Source organism: Calliphora vicina, chromosome 5 (assembly GCF_958450345.1).
Source record: "Calliphora vicina chromosome 5, idCalVici1.1, whole genome shotgun sequence".
Classification (NCBI taxonomy): domain Eukaryota; kingdom Metazoa; phylum Arthropoda; class Insecta; order Diptera; family Calliphoridae; genus Calliphora; species Calliphora vicina.
Window position 1 is genome coordinate 74,312,075 of NC_088784.1, and position 20,702 is coordinate 74,332,776.

General features: G+C 30.5%; 2 protein-coding genes across 2 annotated transcripts in view; one reads left to right on the forward strand and one right to left on the reverse strand.

Moving 5' to 3' along the window:
• LOC135961381 (juvenile hormone esterase-like) overlaps window positions 1-1,788 on the forward strand; it is a 29,787-nt gene extending 27,999 nt beyond the window's left edge. Inside the window, exons 4-6 of the mRNA XM_065512881.1 lie at window positions 61-960; window positions 1,018-1,316; window positions 1,377-1,788. Coding sequence (XP_065368953.1) covers window positions 61-960; window positions 1,018-1,316; window positions 1,377-1,563 — 1,386 coding nt within the window. The 3' untranslated portion in view covers window positions 1,564-1,788. The remainder of the gene's footprint in view (window positions 1-60; window positions 961-1,017; window positions 1,317-1,376) is intronic.
• Window positions 1,789-5,972: 4,184 nt separating this feature from the next.
• Window positions 5,973-12,385, reverse strand: LOC135959742 (uncharacterized). The gene is given in 3 exon segments (XM_065510771.1): window positions 5,973-6,196; window positions 11,826-12,017; window positions 12,130-12,385. Coding segments are annotated over 3 exon segments (672 nt in total).
• Window positions 12,386-20,702: the final 8,317 nt, after the last annotated feature.

Genomic DNA, 20,702 nt, shown 5'->3' on the forward strand with positions numbered 1-20,702 from the left:
CTAATTAACTCTATTGCCAATTGTTGATCTTAAAAATATATCTTTTCCTCCTTTCTTTAGCATCATCACAACTCAAAAAAGTTTCCCGTTATGATCTACATTTATGGTGGCGGTTGGTTTAGTGGTACAGCAAATCCTGCCATCACTGGACCCGAATATATTATGGATACCGAACAAGTTATACTGGTAACATTTTCCTATCGTTTAGGAGCTTTTGGATTTCTATCCACAGGCGATGCCAATATGTCCGGTAATTTTGGTTTAAAAGATCAACTTTTGGCCATAAAATGGGTACAAAAGAATATAGCGGCTTTTGGTGGCGATAAGGAAAAGGTAACATTATTTGGGCAAAGTGTAGGAGGTGTATCGGCTCACATGCATATGTTAAGTCCTCAGTCGGAGGGTTTATTTCAGGGAGTAATTGCTTTAAGTGGCACAGCAAATGTGCCCTTCGCCATAAATCATAAACCCCTGGAACAAGCCATAAACACAGCCGAATTGTGTGGCATTGAAAATGCTAAATATTTAAGTAGCAGAGAATTATTGGAAAAATTAAGAGCTGTAGATGTTGATACATTGTTAAGAGCAGGAGATGGCCTAAAATTTTGGAGTGTAGATCATATAACGAATTATAGGCCGGTAATAGAGTCGGCAGACATTAAAGATGCCTTCCTAACCCGGCATCCCGTAGACATTTTAAAGAGTGGAGACTATAAGCCAGTGCCTTTAATGATGGGTACAGTGCCCAAAGAAGGAGCTGTAAGAGTGGTGGCCATTATGGAGTCACCAGAATTAAAACAGTCTTTCAACAAAGATTTCTACAATATTTTGCAAACATTTTTGGATTTTCCTACCCACTTTGAGGGTCAACAATTGGTGGGGAAAATGAAAAGAATTTTACAGGAATATTTTAAAGGTGAACAGGAATTAAATGATAACACTAGTCAAGGATTTTTAGATGTAAGTAATTCTCTACATAATTTAAAAATTATTTTATAACCCTATTCAATTTTTTAGCTGGTAACTGAACGTGGCTTTCACCATCCCTACTACAATGCCATCAAAGACTATATCAATACCATGGATACAAAAACCTATCCTTTATATTTATATAGTTTCAATTATACGGGTCCTTACTCATACTCCAATCTCTATACTGGAGGTTTGCCTTCCCGAGATTATGGTGTAGTACACTGTGATGATCTTATCTATTTATTTAGATCTCCTTTGTTGTTTCCCGACTTTCCTAAAGATTCTCGACATGCCAAAGCTTTACAATTATTTGTAGGCAATTTTGTGCATTTTGCTCAATTTCGGTAAGTGTTAAAACTAAGAGGCTTTTGGAAGCAACATTTTAAATTTCTTAAACTTTACAGAGAACCCCGATCGAATTCTCCCCTGAAAAGGTGCAATAAAGCTACATTTCAACGTAAACCTGAAACCATCTGTGACTATCAGCTGTTTGAAAATTGCAGTTTGGGGACCTCCACAAATATTTTAAAGACTGACAATAGATTCAATGTGAAGCGCATGAAGTTTTGGGATGAAATCTTAAATGAATGATTCAGTTACGCTTTATTCGAATAAATTATTTTTTAGTTAAGTAATTTTTATGCCAAAAAAGTATTAGTTATAGATGTAAATATATTTAATATATGTATTTAAGTAGGTTTATAATTGTATACTATACGTTTAGGGTTTTTAAGTTAAGTTTAAAATAGAATATTAAGCAATTGTAGTAAACATTCAAAGTTGTTAATAAAAAAATTAATGTTTATTCAAGAGTTATATATTTATAGCAACAGTCCTCTATTTTTCGATACTTCGACTTTACTAAGCATGTTAGATATATTTCGTTGGAACCCTTTACTGGAAATTTCTGAAAAACAAAAACGCGAAAAACAAAAGCGAATTCACTTAATTTTGAATAAATTCGAAAATAATACATCGATTTTTAGGATCCATATCTCATTTTGTTCCTATTACATGTGGCTTTGCGATAAAGCAACAAATCTAAACAATTTCTGGCGTTTTCGATTTTTCATGATTTTTTTAAAACAAAACAATTGAATATTTTTACATAAAAAAATTATTTTTTTGCTCAAATTTGTTATTATAACTCCGAAACTACTGAGCCGATTAAATATATATGTGAAAATTTGTACATAGCATGTTGAAACTGTTTTCGGAATTTAGTCAATCGAAAGAAGAACATTAACTACTCAATTTTATGTATATCCAACAAAAAAATAAAATTTTGTGAAAATAAGCGAATTCACTTAATTGTGAATAAAATCGAAGATAATCCATCGATTTTCATGATCGATACCTCATTTTGTTCCTATTACATGTGGTTTTGCGATAAAGCAATAAATCTGAACAATTTCTGCCGTTTTCGATTTTTCATGATTTTTTAAAAACAAAAAAATTTTATATTTTTATATAAAAAAAATATTTTTTTGCTTCAGTTTGTTATTATAACTCCGAAACTACTGAGCCGATTAAAACGCAATATATATGTGAAAATTTGTACATAGCATGGGAAAAATGTTTTCAACATTCAATCAATCGAAAGAAGAACATTAACTACTCAATTTTATGTATATCAATCAAAAAAGTAAAATTTTGTGAAAATGAGCGAATTCACTTAATTGTGAATAAATTCGAAAATAATCCATCAAGAGACCGATATCTCATTTTGTTCCTATTACATGTGGCTTTACGATAGAGTAATAAATCTAAACAATATCTGCCGTTTTCGATTTTTCATGATTTTTTAAAAACAAAAAAAGTTGATATTTTTATATAAAAAAAATATTTTTTTGCTTCAATTTGTTTTATATAACTCCGAAACTACTGAGCCGATTAAAACGCAATATATATAGGAAAATTTGTACACAGCATATGGAAAACGTTTTCAACATTCAATCAATCGAAAGAAGAACATCAAATACTCAATTTTGTGTATATCCAACAAAAAAGTAAAATTTTGTGAAAATAAGCGAATTCACTTAATTGTGAATAAATTCGTAAAGACTCCATCGATTTTTAGGATCGATATCTCATTTTGTTCCTATTACATGTGGCTATGCGATAAAGCAATAAATCTAAACAATTTCTGCCGTTTTCGATTTTTCATGATTTTTTTTAAAACAAAAATATTGGATATTTTTACATAAAAAATATATTTTTTGCTTCAATTTGTTATTATAACTCCGAAACTACTGAGTGGATTAAAACGCAATATATATGTGAAAATTTGTACATAGCATGGAGAAAATGTTTCAACATTCAATCAATCGAAAAAAGAACATTAACTACTCAATTTTATGTATATCAAACAAAAAAGTTAAATTTTGTGAAAATGAGCGAATTTACTTAATTGTGAATAAAATCGAAGATAATCCATCAATTTTCATGACCGATATCTCATTTTGTTCCTATTACATGTGACTTTGCGACAAAGCAATAAATCTAAACAATTTCTGGCTTTTTCGATTTTTCATGATTTTTTTTTAAAACAAAAAAATGGATATTTTTACATAAAAAATATATTTTTTGCTTCAATTGGTTATTATAACTCCAAAACTACTGAGCCGATTAAAACTCAATATATATAGGAAAATTTGTACATAGCATGGGGAAAATGTTTTCAAAATTCTATCAATCCAAAGAAGAACATTAACTACTTAATTGTATGTATATCAAACAAAATAATAAAATTTTGTGAAAATGGGTGAATTAACTTAATTGTGAATAAATTCGAAAAGAATCAATAAATTTTTATCTCCAATATCTCATTTTGTTGCTATTGTACGTGGCTTTGCGACAAAGTAATAAACCTGAACTAGTTCTGCTGTTTTCGATTTTTCATGATTTTTTTAAAACAAAAAAATTTGATATTTTTACATAAAAAATATTTTTTTTACTTCAATTTGTTATTATAACTCCGAAACTACTGAGCCGATTAAAACGCAATATATAAACATATTGAAGGTTATGGAAATTTGAACATTTCTAAGTTTATTTCAATAATATCGGACTTACCGTTTTTGAGTTATCATAAATTATGTGGAGAAACATCTAAAAAAATTCACAATTTAAAAAAAAAAATTAAAAAAATACTTCTCCATAGAATTTAAAATTTGTACCATATTTGTACTACTGGAACCACAATTCATCAAATGGTTTAAAAAGCCTCTAAATTTTTTTCGATTTTATTGCCCTGTGTTATTTTAGTTCAGAGGCAATTTTGAAAACATTCATTAACGACATCATAAAGGGTCTTCTTAAAGGACTTCCGAAGCTACATGACTGTGGCCCCTACTATTATGAGTTGCATTCGACAAACGATATTCGTTGGCTATCGAATATCGACTATGGAATGTAAAATTCGTATTATAACACAATTTTGCTTTCGACACTGTAAATAAAATTAAAAAAATTGTTGAAAATGTAAGTACTTATTTGAAATTTTATTTGTTTTTGGTGGACCAAATATCACTAACTGAAATATTTTCGTTAATTTTATGCAGGTCTAAGGTTGTAAGCAACGAATGTTCGCAATAATACCAAATGACAATTCGTTAGATCAGCTATTTCGACTACAGTCGAAAATCGAATTTAATTCATAATAGGCACCTGTATTTTATTCAATTTGTTAACATTGTTTATCCATTATAAGATGAGGCACACTTCTGGATGTATAGGTACGTCAACAACAAAATTGTTGAATTTGGGACGATCCCAATACACATGAGATCCAAAAGCACCATGTGGTTTCAACAGGACATTGAACATTCTGTACGAGCGATTTTAGGGCTGATGAGAACTGGCTACCGATATCGTGCGATTCGATCCCGTTATTCTTTTTCTTGTTGGGTTTCTGCACGGGCGATTTGAGGGCATGGTCATTTCACGCGAAGATGATGTAAACTGGCTGCCGATACTTTTTCTTGTGTACGAGCGATCTGCACGAGCGATTTGAGGGCATGGTCATCTTACGTGAAGATGATGTGAACTGACTACCAAGATCATATGATTTGGTTTCATTATACTTTTTCAAGTCACTAACTACGGCGGCCTTCAAAGTCAACATAAACCATGCCATCGGTCAAATTCAGCCCGATTTATACGCCAGAGTCATGGAAAATTTGTCATTTCGGATTCACGATTTTGGATTTTTAAAATTTATAACTTCATTGATACTATTTATACAGATTTCAGAAAATAATTCGATAAAGAAAATCATGACCTTATGCTGTATCTTGTATTCCTTATATATATATTCATACACACTCTGATGTGTATGGTTCAGAGACTATAAGTCGAAAGCTCTTCAAGTACTATTCGAAGTCCCTCAATGTTGTCATTTGAATTCAGTATCAATGAATATACATAAGTCATTAATGATCTACCAGCTATAGTTATAGTCACTCTGATTAGTCTATTTTTGATATATATCTGGATTACTAAGTCATTAATATAGACAATATAAGATCTAATGATAGATATTTCAAAGTCCATTGCAACGATGTATATAAAGCTATAATAAGTTGGACCTAGAATGGGTCGAAATCGGGAAAAATATTTTTTAACTCGAATTTTTTTTTCATCAAAAATTTTTTTGGTCATAAAAAAATTTCAAAAAAAAAAATTGAATTTTGTTTACTTAAAAATATTAAAAAAAAATTGGAGAAAACTTTTTTTAAATAAAATTTCGAAAATAAAAATTTAAAAAAAAACTTTTTTATAAAATAATTTCGAAAAAAAAATTTAAATTTTTATTTTGTTTACCTAAAAATATTTAAAAAAAAATATTTTTAAGTATGATTTGGTGAAGGGTATCTAAGATTCGGCACATCCATATATCACTGTCTTACTAGTTTTTAATTAATTTAAATATTTATTTGAATAGTTTTAATTAAATACATTTAAATTATTAAAATTCGTTTAATCAATTTGTAAAATTCTCATTCAATATCCATATCATCGACACGGGAACGCACACGATTTTTTCGTTTGCCTTTTCTGGTGGGTGGTGGCAGAAAATTTTGCAAAAACTCAATGGTATTGGAAATTGTTTCCAAACTAATATTTCCTATATGATCACGATCAAAATAAACCACAGGAACTGGAGCATCATTAGCCACAAGATTTGCGCATTTACAGCGTTGATTGGAAACTGTTTCCACATCTAAACTTGCGGCCGTTGTGGTGGCAGCTGTGAAAGAAAACGAAAGAATGTTGATTAGTTTAAATATGAATGAGATCTAAATGAATACGTAATATGGGGTATTTAAATAATTGTGGATGTGAAAATTTGACAAATGAAATTTTTACTATAGGAATTTGTTTAAAAATATGAAAAACCCCTTTTTATTTATGGTGTAGCATAGTGTAATTATAATTGATTATACCTAAATGACAAAACGCAAAATATGTACTTGAGATCTGCATTTTTGATTAACTTTAATTTTTGAATGATTTTGCTAATTTGTAGTCAGTACAATGCCAAATTCTTTTTCTTGTGCATATCAGTTGTTCAGATAAGAATTTGCCAATGTTGGTGGTACTTTACTATTTTAGATTAATAGTCAAATAAAAGCGATTATTTCGTCAATAAATACGTCAATGAAAAAGTTATAATACTTAGTTACTTATATATTTTATGAAACATTTGGGGGATCTCAGTGAATAAGTGAACTTTGAGGCTTTTCATACCTAATTTAGATTGAGGAGTTTTCCGAAACACATAGCGTTTAGTCACTTATCACGTTAAATTATTTAGTTTTAATAGCGTTTCGTAAATATGGTTGTAATATGAATTGTGTATTTTGAATATATCCTAAACATTATTAATTATGTTAAAAAATACCTGCTAATAAATATTATTTTTACTATAGGTCTAAAGGTCAAGGTCTCTTATCAAGTCACTTAAGGTAACTTGCGAAAAAAGTGAAGGCATCGTTAACACTTCACACATGTTAATCGAAATAAACATCCACCTCTCACTGTCCAACAAATCTGTTAGATTGATTAATAAGAGATGGTACGTCCCGTCCAGTAGAGGCTTTTTAGCAGTCGGTTAATCAGGATTTATATTTTTTTTTTGGTATTTTAACAACACAAAAATAGAAGTTTTTTTCGGTTCCGACCAAATCATGGGTACACCAAAATGAATACGTTTAAAGCTTCCCCACTGTCTTAAATGTTCACTACACACTTTACACGTAATGTTTGGAACCCATGGCTTATTCAGAACCTTAATCTCGATCTTAAAGTAATTGAAACAAGTGTTTTTCACTATGTTTGCTGTATGCAGCACAAATGTATCGAACACACATTTCGGTCATTTATTACCCCCTGTCTATACCTGATAAATTTTTATCATGATAAACTTCAAAATGGTTGTCAAGATAAAAAATTATTAGGTATAGTCTTCATTTATTAGTATTGTTACGAAATTGTACTTGAATTAAAATATAACGATTGTAATAGCAAACTGTAACATATCTGTAACATATCTGTGGGCATTATTAAATAAAAGCTTTCAGTTGATATGATCGTTAGTTGGCAACGCTGTATTCGAATTCCAATATTCAGTTAAAGAACATTGTAGAAAGTACACCACAGATGGCGTATGTATTAGTAAGATCTAGAATATTCGAGTGCAGATGACAGTGTTATAAATAGTGGCAGAGGTTGCAGTCGTTAGTGAGTTTATCAGAGACGCTTTTCGAATAAACATCAACTGAGTGTTCATATAAGATTGCGAAACGGGCACGCGAATTTACTTATGACAGCCAATATCGACAAATAAAGGCAGATCGTAGGAAAAAAATTTACGATATCTCGGCTCCAAAAGGTATTATTTAATTGTTGACCTGTGTTATAGAGAACCACACCCATTTATACCATCCAACAAACAAATATTTAAACAGGGAAAAAAGCACGTTGTTTAATATAAAAAACGAATTAAAATAAATTTTGTTTACCTTAATATTTGTTGATGAAAAATTCATTTGTGTTTATTATTACATATATTTTTATTCACAATCTTATAAAATTGTAATATTTTCAAGCTGGCCACCTTACAGTATTTTACTGTACCCATTTCATAGTAAATACTTTGGGGCATTATTTTAATTGGTTTTTGTCTTAGCTAAGACACGATCGATTAGTATTCATGAATGGCAATACTGTATTCTTATTCTACTAAATATAAACGGATGTAGTGGAAAATGTGGGCATTTATAACAATTATTTGGTCTAAAATTATTGAACACGATTTTAATATTGTTATTTAGTTTTATTTTTAATTTAAATTTTCTATACAAAATTTGTTTTATAAACTTTTAATAAATTTAAAACTTGATTATGAATAAGGCCTTAAAAATATCTACGTATACTAAATTTATTTAAAGTTTAGCCCCTCTTTTTGTCTACCTACAGGCTGCTAAAATTTCCAGAAAATAGTAAAAATAGAAATTATGTGAAATTTGAACACACCAAAATTACTGCAATTACCGTTACCGATATAACATATCAAAATATTACCTCTAAATACCGTTACCGATATTCTATAAATAATTAAAATGAAAAATACAAAATTTTAATTTCAATAATTGACTTTAATGGAATCTACAAATTTTAAACAAATATGAAAGTAAGGTCGGTCGACCCTGACTCTACACTCAGTAAATAAGAAAAACAATGTTCTTTTAAAATTGCAATAATTTATTTCAGTGGCTGATTTTCGGAAGTCTGCCTTATATGGGAGCTATGAGAAATTATGGACCAAACTTCATAAAATTGTGTAGATATATATAAATTAAAAATTTCGGTATGACATCAGAAAGTAATTCTGAGTCGATCGGAGATCATTTTCAGATAGCACCTGACCTTATGTATGATTCGTTCGTACATCAATTTGCAATCGGAACAGTAGTTTAGAAGATAAAACGTTTTTTCCGATAGAACTTCACTGTGCAAGGGTAGACTACCTTGATTTGAACTGATAAATTTTAGATTTCAGCAAATGTAATTTATTTTTTATTATTTCAAAATCAATTTGATTTGTTTGAATAATAGTAGTTGGTCGCTTTTCTACAAATTTATATTCAAAAGTATATCTTTATTTAGCTTAAATTCAAATAAATTTAACAAGCCTTTACAAAGTGATTTCTTTTAAATGATTAAACATATTAATTAATCGCCATGATATTAATCATACGCCATGGTATACACTTTCAATATGCTCTTCAAACCTGGACATGAACCGATTGTAATTGCAGACTTTTTATATATTTGGATAATTTCGGTATTTTAACGGTAATTGCAGTTACTTTGGTAACGATAATTTCATCCTGAATTAAATTATTACTAAAATGTACAAAAATGTACAATAACAATTGACACCAATTGAAAAAGGTGGTATTTTATTATATTGTTACGAAATTGTATTTGAATTCAAATATAACGATTTTAACAGCTGATTTAAAGTTGCATAAAGCTTTCAAATAGATGTGCCCAAATTTTAACATATCTGTGGGCATTATTAACATTGAATAAAAGCTTTCAGTTGACCATTGATCGTAAGTTGGCAACGCTGTTTGCTGCGACTGTATATTCGAATTCGAATATTCAGTTAAAGAACATTGTAGAAAGTACACCACAGATGGCGTATGTATTAGTAAGATCTAGAATATTCGAGCTTTGACAGTTAAAGAGCAATCTAGAGTGCAGATGGCAGTGTTATAAATAGTGGCAGAGGTTGCAGTCGTTAGTGAGTTTATCAGAGACGCTTATCGAATAAACATCAACTGAGTGCTGTGTTTTTCAAGTGAATTCGTGTACATTGTAAAGTGTGCCTGTATTTTTGCGAATTTATAAACATGTATAAAAAAACATTGATTGACTATTTAATTCTGTTGTTGTACATTTTAAATAAAGAGTTGTTAAAATTTTTAAACTACTAAACGGCTTTTATTTGCAATCAAAAGTATCCGGTTTAATTAAAAAAATAAACCAACGCTTTGAAAAGGTTAAAACGTAACAATATTTAAAATTTTGTAGATTTTATTTTTATAATTTAAATTATTTATAGAATATTTGTAACGCTATAGAGGTCACGGTATTTGATATAATGGTAGCTTAGAGCTAAAGGTTTAAGCTTTTCTTCCTTCTGGTGTGCAAATGAAATTCCGGTCTTTATACCCACCATCAAAAAAGAAGGGGAGTATATTGATTTTGTCATTCTGTTTATAACATATCAAAATATTGGTCGTTGAACCAACGAGTATATATTTATATCCTGGGTCCTCATAATATTTTAAGACGATTTAGCTTAGTCCGTTCGTCTGTCTGTCTATTGAAAACTCGATGAGGCCCAAACAAAATGAGTTAGCTGGCTGAAATTCCACAAATACGGTTTGTTTGGTATTGAAACAAATATACATATAATAATAAATTATAATTTATATATGCACATTAGGGCTATAACCAAATTTTGACACCACGCGATGGCAAATGTTGTGTTATTTACAATAAAATTTTTTCGGCTCATTTTGGAATAAAACCCTCACCCACAAAAACGATTTATATAGCCTTCACCATGAGTGGCAAGGGTATGTATAAGTTTGTCATTCCGTTTGTAATTTCTACATTTTTCATTTACGACCCCACAAAGTATATATATTCTGGATCGTTATAAATAGCGGAGTCGATATAGCCATGTCCGTCTGTGTGGTGAAATCAACTTTCCGAAGCACTTACATATACGATACATACATCAATAGCTCCGAAATTCTTCCGGCTCGGTTGCTATTTAAAATCGACAAAATCGACCCACAAATGGCTGATATATAAGCAAAAAACCGGGACAACCTCGATAACCCGATTTTTATTTTCACCAAAAATTTTTTTTCGCTAAATATTAAAAAAAAATTTAAACAACAAAAAAAAAATTTAATTTAAAAAAAATCCAAAAAAAAAATTTTTCCAAAAAATAAAAAAAACAACTGGGAAAAAATAAATAAATTTTAAAAGTAAATTTTTAATTAGGCTTAACTTCATTTTTATTATAATTTATTTGTAATAATACAAAGAATATCACTGAATACTAAAATTTTAGACAATTGGCCAATTGGAATGCATTTTCTACCCTGCCAAGGGCGTCATCAACAATCTTCATTGTCAAGGTAAATATCATCTATTTAACTTACTATTTTAGGAATTAGAATATGGGAAGCCTAATTCATATATATATATAAAAAGTTCAAATAATTACCAAAAATCTATAAATAATAAATAAATTTTGTTTACTTAAAATTATTAAAAAATTTTATTTTGAAGTATAATTTGGTGAAGGGTATATAAAATTCGGCGCAGCCGAATATAGCTCTTTTACTTGTTTTATTTTTTAATAGTAAAAAAGCGGATTATTTCCCGTTGCCGCAAATTTTAAATGTAGATTCGAGCCAGGTTGACATATTTATAAAAAAAAACTATTTGCGTTTTTGGATAAAAAAAAATGTATCTCCAAACTCTTGTGGGTGGACTTTTTTGACAACCGCGAAAAAGTAATACCATTTTTTTAATAACTTTCAATGGTTTATTCGACTATGCTAGGACCATTTTGATATTTGCACCCACGGTCTGCATGTTTTAATATCGATATACAATACGAGATATTTTGAAACATATATTTGTGAAGCTCAATCAAGTTATATTTGTATTTCAGGAACATTTTTCTGCTACAATTCTCAAATATTGTATAGGTATTTATAAAAGAACTTGAATCCCTTTCAGTTTAATGTACAAACCACAATTAACAATGTACTACTTACAAAATAGCGGGCGAAAGCATTCCTTAATCTGTATCCATTTCTGACAAAACGTTTTAATAAAACTATCATTTTGACTGAACAGTGTTCGAGCGGCAGCATCAACACGATTTTGCATAAACGGCGGTATGAACGGCCATTTACCTTTGGCCGCAAAAAAGCAAATTATATCTAAGAGTCGAAAGAATGCAATGAAAAATGAACAAACATGAATGGAATAATGATGGCGATTTGCGAAAGCATATGATCCTCAAAAGTCCTTTTCACAGCAATTGGAACTTACATGGAATATTGAAGATTTTTAGAAAACTTTTATGTTGATCCAAACGTTTCATGGCATAAATATTTTTCGATTCATCCGGCACGGGATGTCTTAATGAACTTTCGCGAGTTTTATTGCGAATTTTCACAGATAAAGCAAAGGGAATTTCATCGATTCTTACTGATTTTAAAAATGCTTCTGTATAGAGTAGTTCATCGACAACGAGCAGCATATAGATTGGTATTATTAACCATAAAAGTTTTGATTTTAAATCCATGACGTCACTCACTCACTCACGTCTTCACCGTTCGTTGTATTTTTGTGTGATGTAAACGGTTTCAGTATGTTTTATGAACTGATTGTTTAGTTGCAAAAATTCTAATCGATTCATTTATGTGTTGGGGTTATTTTTACTGTTGTTTTGTTTACCTGCAAGTCCTGTTGCATGTTATAGAGTCCTTATTTTTTATTTTCAAAACATTTTTAAAATAGGTTGTAAAAAAAATCATAAAACAACATACATTATTTCAACATGTAAACGAAAGTTCTGCAATGAACACAGTGGCGTGGCCTTACAAATTTGGGATTTCAAAAATGCATGAAATTCTGTTTCTTTTTTTTGTATCAAATGCAAATTACGGGCCACCCAAATCTTTAAAATACCTTTAATTTGGTGCCCTATAGAACTTACGAAAGGGTTAACTATCAAACGAACTATCTATACTGAGCTCACTTTTTGACATACTATGGCAAACCATCATGAATAGATTGACGCTTGAACAATGCTATCAAATTATACAAATTTACTTTGAAATTCAGTTATCGATTCGCGCAACTTATAGACGACCCTACAGACTCCATTACATCCAAATGCACGATTGGTGCGGTTTATATGCTGGTGGCATCATCAGACCTTATTTATTCATTCAAAAATGAAGCCGAAGCTCTCTTACAATCCATAGCAATCGTTACAGCACCATGATCAATGATTTTTTGTTTGAAAATATGCACGACATTGATCCGGGCGAGGTGTGGTTTAAACAGGTTAACGCTACGTGTAACCATAGATTTATTGAAATCAATATTTAGCGATAACTTGAAATGAATAAAGGTTAGAGAACAAAAGAAATTCCAAAAGGACTTCGTAAAGTAATTATAGTGATATGGCTGATTTGACCAGAACTGAATAACAAAATGTGTATGTTTTTTTTATACCCTTCACCATCGTGAGAAGGGTATATGTATATAAGTTTGTCATTCCGTTTGTAATTTCCACAATATAATTTTCCGACCCTATAAAGTATATACATTCTGGATCCTTATAGATAGCGGAGTCGATTAAGACATGTTCGTCTGTCTGTCTGTTGAAATCAACTTTCCGAAGCCTCCATATCTCCGGAATTCTTCCGGCTCGGTTGCTATTTAAAATCGAGAAAATCGGTCCAGAAATGGCTGAGATATAAGGAAAAAACCAGGATAACCTCGATTTTGTACCTATATCTGGATTACTAAGTCATTAATATATACCAGGGAAGCGCAAAAAGAGAAATTGTAATTTGTATGCATGTATGGGTTAAAAATAAAAAATACGCAACAACATCAAGCGACAGAATGAAATATTTGTATTTTTACGATCTATTGTTTCCAACTAGATGAGTTATTTGTATTTTTACGCTCTTGCTGTGTGTACGTGTAAATTCACGAAAATGTTCGTAATCTCAACAATATGAACGCCTAACAAATTTTTTCAGTGCAAAGCACACGCATTTCCATTTGTGTACTCTTTTATTTTTTCACTACTACATATGCATTTTAAGCACTCTCTCGTTGGCCACCACTGATATAGACAATATGGATATCTAATGATAGATATTTCAAAGACCTTTGCAACGACATATATAAGACCATAGAATGAATGGGTCAAAATCGGAAAAAAAAAATTTAGCTCTCTTACTTGTTTATTATAAAACACTTTCATAATCACTGCAAAAAAACGCCTGCAAAAAATATCAAATTAAATATTTTTATTCTCTTTTTCTCTCTATAAATTACATTTGTACCCACTCCCACCATGTCACTGTTTTAGTCCAGGTATGGATAATTAAACTCAAATGATAAGTAATAGTACAGTTTTGAGATTAAAAGTACTAAATTATTTCAATTATATGAAATATTTAAATATAGGATAATTTTCAGCATCATATGACCTTTTTCCATCTTTCTAGCAACATATGGATTCCGAGCCAAAAGAACTGCTCATCTTTTGGGGCCAAGAACGAATCAAGTCAATATATGATATTCTGTTCTGAAGGGAAGCGTTATGCATCGATTGAAACAACTAGTAGTCGGACGGGCAAAGGTGTGGACTATAAGCCGGATGAGACAAAACTTCACAACCACTTCTTTCTAAATAGTTTTTAGCAAGTATTGAAACATGTGGCCTGGAATATTACAGTTTCATGCCAGACCGCATATTCTGTGCGTTTTTCTGTTAATGTAGGTTTCCTGCGATGCTCTGGTAATATTTCAGCATCTCATAATAGCAAGGACCCTTTTGCTCCCACCAAATACAGAGAATTACCTCAGCGCCATGAATAATTGGCTTTGCTGTCGATTCGGCTGGTTCTCTTACGCTTCGGGTTATCGTAATGAATCTATTTTTCATCGCAAGTAATGATTCGGTGTAAAAATGATTTTCTTTTATAGCGTTCAAGCAGCAGTTCAAACATACAAATTTGTATTTCTAGGTTTCTCAGCTTCAATTCGTATGGTACCCAATTTCTCTGCTTTTGAATCAAGCCTGCTACTTGCAAAGGTTTTGGAATTACTGATGATTTTGAAAGCTCTTGTTGAATTTGACAACAATCTTCATGGAGTAATGTCGATGAAACACATTCACCATAAGCTTCGGTAAGCAATCGGAGTGCTTCAGCATCACTTTTTTTAAATTAAAGAAGTAAAGAAAAACTTTCCGCATATGACGCCTTGTTGGCACAAAATTCGACATTTTCGAAGCAAAAAAAACTTTGTTCTTTACATTATAATGATCAACAACTAAGTGAGAATAAATGACAGATATGTACCCTTCAAAATTACATATTTAATTATCTATATATATAAAAGAGTAACGTTACTGACTGACTGACTGACTGACTGAATGACTGACTGACTGACTGATTCATCATCGCACAGCCCAAACGGCTGAAGCTAGAATCACGAAATTTTAACTGTGGGTTCCTCCCTCCCCAAAACGATCCGATAAGAAGGGATTTTTGGAAATTCGAACGTTTAGGGGGTAAAAAAGGGTAAAAACGGGTAAATTCGGTAACCTTATATCTTCAAAACTAATAAAGATACAAAAAAACTTAAAATAGCATGTTACTCCATTTAAAAAATAAGCTGACAGGTGTTTCGTACTTTTTGGAAATTCGAAACTTTTAGGGGAGAAAACGGGTAAAAACTGTATTTTGGTACTTTTTTTGCACCCTATGTATCTTTTAAACCAATAAACATAGAAACAAATTTTAAATCGTATTCTTTAATTAACAAAAAATAAAAAATATAAGTTTGGTACTTTTTGGAAATTCGAACCTTTAAGGGATAAAAATTGTGATAATTTTTGGTACTTTTTCATAAAATATGTTTTTCTATAATTTGACATAGACATACAAATATTTTATTATGAGCTCCCACCACGTTACAGAAATTTATTTGAATGAAATTGTACCACCTCAATGGCGATAAAAAAAGGAGCAAAAAAGGGGATAAAATCGGGAAAATACATTATATTTGAAATTATTAAGCCAATTTTGATAATTTTTTTAACGTTGGTTCCTGGATTCATACAAAAATTAACTAACAGGGTGTTATTTGGAACTCGAGTACCAAGGTGTATATTGGGCCAAATCCGGGTAAACAGTTTGGTACTTTTTTTAAAAAATTTTTATTCTTGGGCACATTAACACAGATTTTAATATTTTGATACATGCCTGTAGCATAAACAATTTTGGCAAAATGGAATATTTTTAAATTTCAAACTTGAGGGGTGTTCAAGTAAGAAAAGGGAAATTGGTACTTTTCTCCTAATGGTACTTTTTTAAAATTTTAAATTATTTCAGTTATCGACATTAAAGTTAGCTGATATGTATTTGAGTGAAGTTAGTGTTAGGAATAGGGGATAATATTTAGGTACCAAAATGTGTCAACTGAACTATAGGTACTTTTTTGTTCATCTAATGGTACTTTTTTGAAATTTCTATAATAATGGACTTAGAAACATGAAATTAAACATATATGGTCCTAAGTGAGTGAGAATTCTAGGGGGAGACTTTTTGGTACTTTTTCTTTATTGGAATGGTACTTTTTGTAATTTCTTCACCAATGAACCTAGAAACATGAAATAAAGCTTATATATAAACCGAGTGAGTGGGAAACCACAAGTGTGGGTTTTTTGGTACTTTTTCTATATTCTAATGGTACTTTTTTGAATTTTCTATAACTATGGACTTAGAAACATGAAATTAAGCATATATGGTCATAAGTGAGTGAGAATTCTAGGGGGAGACTTTTTGGTACTTTTTCTTTATTCTAATGGTACTTTTTGAATTTTCTATAACTATGGACTTAGAAACATGAAATTAAGCATATATGGTCCTAGGTAAGTGATAATTCTAGGGGGAGACTTTTTCTTTATTCGATTGGTACTTTTTGTAATTTCTTCACCAATGAACCTAGAAACATGAAATAAAGCTTATATGGAACCGAGTGAGTGGGAAACCACAAGTGTGGGCTTTTTGGTCCTTTTTCTATATTCTAATGGTACTTTTTTGAATTTTCTTTAACAATGGACTTAGAGACATGAAATTAAGCATATATGGTCCTAAGTGAGTAAGAATTCTAGGGGGAGACTTTTTTTACTTTTTCTTTATTCGAATGGTACTTTTTGTAATTTCTTCACCAATGAACCTAAAAACATGAAATTAAGACCGGAGTGAGTGGGAATCTACAAGTGACTGCTTTTTGGTACTTTTTCTATATTCGAATGGTACTTTTTGAATTTTCTGTAATAATGAACATAGAAATATGAAGTTAAGCATATATGGTCCTAAGTGAGTGAGAATTCTAGGGGGAGACTTTTTGGTACTTTTTGTTTATTCTAATAGTACTTTTTTGAATTTTCTATAACTATGGACTAAGAAACATGAAATTAAGCATATATGGTCCTAAGTAAGTGAGAATTCTATGGGGAGACTTTGTGGTACTTTTTCTTTATTCGATTGGTACTTTTTGTAATTTCTTCACCAATTAACCTAGAAACATGAAATAAAGCTTATATGGAACCGAGTGAGTGGGAAACTACAAGTGGGTGCTTTTTGGTACTTTTTCTATATTATAATGGTACTTTTTGAATTTTCTATAATATAATGGACCTAGAAATATGAAATTAAGCGTATATGGTCCTAAGTGATTGAAAATTCAAGCGGATACCTCATGGTACCTTTTGTTTATTCTAATGGTACTTTTTTTTAATTTTCTATAGCAATGGACTTATAAACATGAAATTAAACATACATGGTCCTAAGTGAGTTAGAATTCTAGGGGAGACTTTTTGGTACTTTTTCTTTATTCGAATGGTACTTTTTGTAATTTCTACACCAATGAACCTAAAGCCATGAAATTAAGCTTATATGGACCCGAGTGAGTGGGGGATTTTTGGTACTTTTTATATATTCTAAGGGTACTTTTTTGGATTTCCTATAATAATGGACCTAGAGTTTCCAAAGCCGCGGTTTCGGTTTTAAAAAATTAAAAACCGATCGGTTTCGGTTTTGTGATAATTTATTAAATCTTAAGTATTATAGAAACAAAATTAGTTGATAATATAGGAAATGATATACAAATCTAAAATTCAAACTTGATAATCAATGGTACTATTTCCTTATTGCAATGGTACTTTTTGAATATTTTATAATAATAAACCTAAAAATTTAAAATTAGGAACACATTTTGCATTTTCTATAATAATGGACCCAGAAATATGAAATTAGACATTTACAATTAGTTTCACAAAGTGAGACTTGATAGTACTATTTCTTTCTTCTAATTGGGGTGGCGAAGCGCACCGGGTCAGCTAGTTAAAAATAAAAACTGCGTTAAGAAGATATCCCATCTATTGTAAATCCAGCATTTTTAAAGATGTGATCAGTATAGAAGTTCTCTAACTTTGTAACGACAAAGTTTTGTCATTATTTTGTCTAAATACGTCAACGTTATAATTCAGCTTAGATTACTATTTAAAATCGGCACGCAAATGGCGACTACTTCGAATTTTTCATCCAAAATTTTTTTTAACTCCAATTGTTTTTTCACCAAAAATTAATATTTTTCATATAGAATCTAAGAGACGGCACAGCAGAATATGGAACTCTCACTTATTTTAGATTAATTTGAACAAAGAATATATTGCTTTTATATTGATTTTGTCATTACGTTTGAATACCCACATAAAGTATATATATTCTGGGTCCTCATAAGATTCTAAGATGTTCTAGCTACATATGTCTGTCCGTTTGTCTATCTGTGGAAAGAAAGAAGCTAGCTGGCTAGCAGATCCTCTATGTTGATTTTTTTGTTTTCTCGACTGACTATACTTCCTTACTTGTTTTAACTAAAGGGTGTTTTTTAAGCCCGATTGAACTTACGAAAGCGTCAACCGTCTAACGAACTGTCATATTGCACTTCTTGACATTTACGATCAGTATACTCTAGCAAATCATGATGAATAGATTGGAGCTTGAACAACGCTTTCAAATTCTTCAAATTTACGACTGTTTTATCGCAAAAATGTGTTCATCGATTAGGCTGATTTTTGGCTTAATGGGTATGTTAATAAACAAAATTGGCATATATGGAATGGCACCAATCCACAACAGACACTACAGACTCCATTATATTCAGTTTGGTGCTGTTTAAACGCTTCATTCAAAAATGAAGCCGGTGGCATTACGGTCAATGGAGATCGTTATCGCACCATGATCAATTAGTTTTTATACCCTTCACCTTCGTGAGAAGGGTATATATAAGTTTGTCATTCCGTTTGTAATTTCCACAATATAATTTTCCGACTCTATAAAGTATATATATTCTAGATCCTTATAGATAGCGGAGTCGATTAAGCCATGTCCGCCATGTTTGTTTGTTGAAATCAATTTTCTAAAGACCCCAGATATCTTCGGGATCCAAATCTTCAATAATTCTTTCAGACATGCTTTCGAGAAGTTTCCTATTTAAAATCAGCAAAATCGGTCCACAAATGGCTGAGATATGAGGAAAAAACCAGGACAACCTCGATTTTTGACCTATTTTTGACCTATATCTGGATTACTAAGTCATTAATATAGACAATATGAATATCTAATGATAGATATTTCAAAGTCCTTTGCAACGACGTATGTATATTAGAGTGACAATCAGTTGTATGGAAAAAAATTTTTGTTAAAATTTTGAAGAGTGCCGGGTGGAATATTGTGACACTAGGCCTAAATGTTAAGTGCTGAAAATTTGAGCCAAATCGGGCAACGATTTCTGGACGCGCATCGAGGTCAAAGTTCAGATATATGCAAAATTGTACTGTTAATATGGAATAAATAGGTGAAACTCGTTAACTTTCTGCATTGTTTTCTAGAAATATATAGATTTATTTATATTAATGTTAATTACATTAAAAAAAAATGTTGGAAATTAACCCTGTATCTCCTTTGGTTCAAAATGACCCAAAAACTGTATTATCGCCAAAATTAGAGAAAAATGCAAATTTTTCAGTTTTTGACAAAATTTTGCTACTAACTAAATACTTTTGCAATTGAATGCAAAAGAATCGAAATATGTACGTAATTATCGTTGTAATGAGATATAAATGACAAAATTTGATTAAAAAATTTTAAAGTTATTACAAATTCGCAAGACCATTAACATGTTTCAGGCCACTTGAACAAAAAAATTAGGAAAAAAATTAAGATATTTCGAGAAAAATTAAAATAAAAGCTCATTTTTACTTAAAATATGTCCATATTTACTTGTATATGAGTTTTTGTCTTCGTAGGATACCGTTAACCTATTCGCAGTTATGGCAAAAAAAAATAATTTTTTTTTACGGCTGTTTCAAAACTCCATTTTCAAATTTTTAAAAATTTTGTTAAACAAATTTCAGACTTTTTCGATCATCACATTGGGGTTTATTGAGATCAAAATAGGGAATAAAAATATGAAAAAATTATGTCAATACCTCTTACAGTTTTTCCGTACCTGCGATTTAAATTTTGCGTTTTTCAAGAAAAACTAATTTTTTGTCCATATTTAGGCGAATGAGTCCAATTTCCTTACTGTTATAAATTTTAAGTAAAACCTATTCATAATATTATAGTCCTTGTAATTTTAAATATGTTCTGAAAGTTTTACTAAAATCGGAAAACGATAACCTTTGAATCGGAAGGTCAAAGGTCAAATTTTTCAATATTTGGAATTTCTAAAGAAAATATAGCGAAATGTTATATATTTTTGTGCCGATTTTCATGAAACTTGAGGAAAATATATAT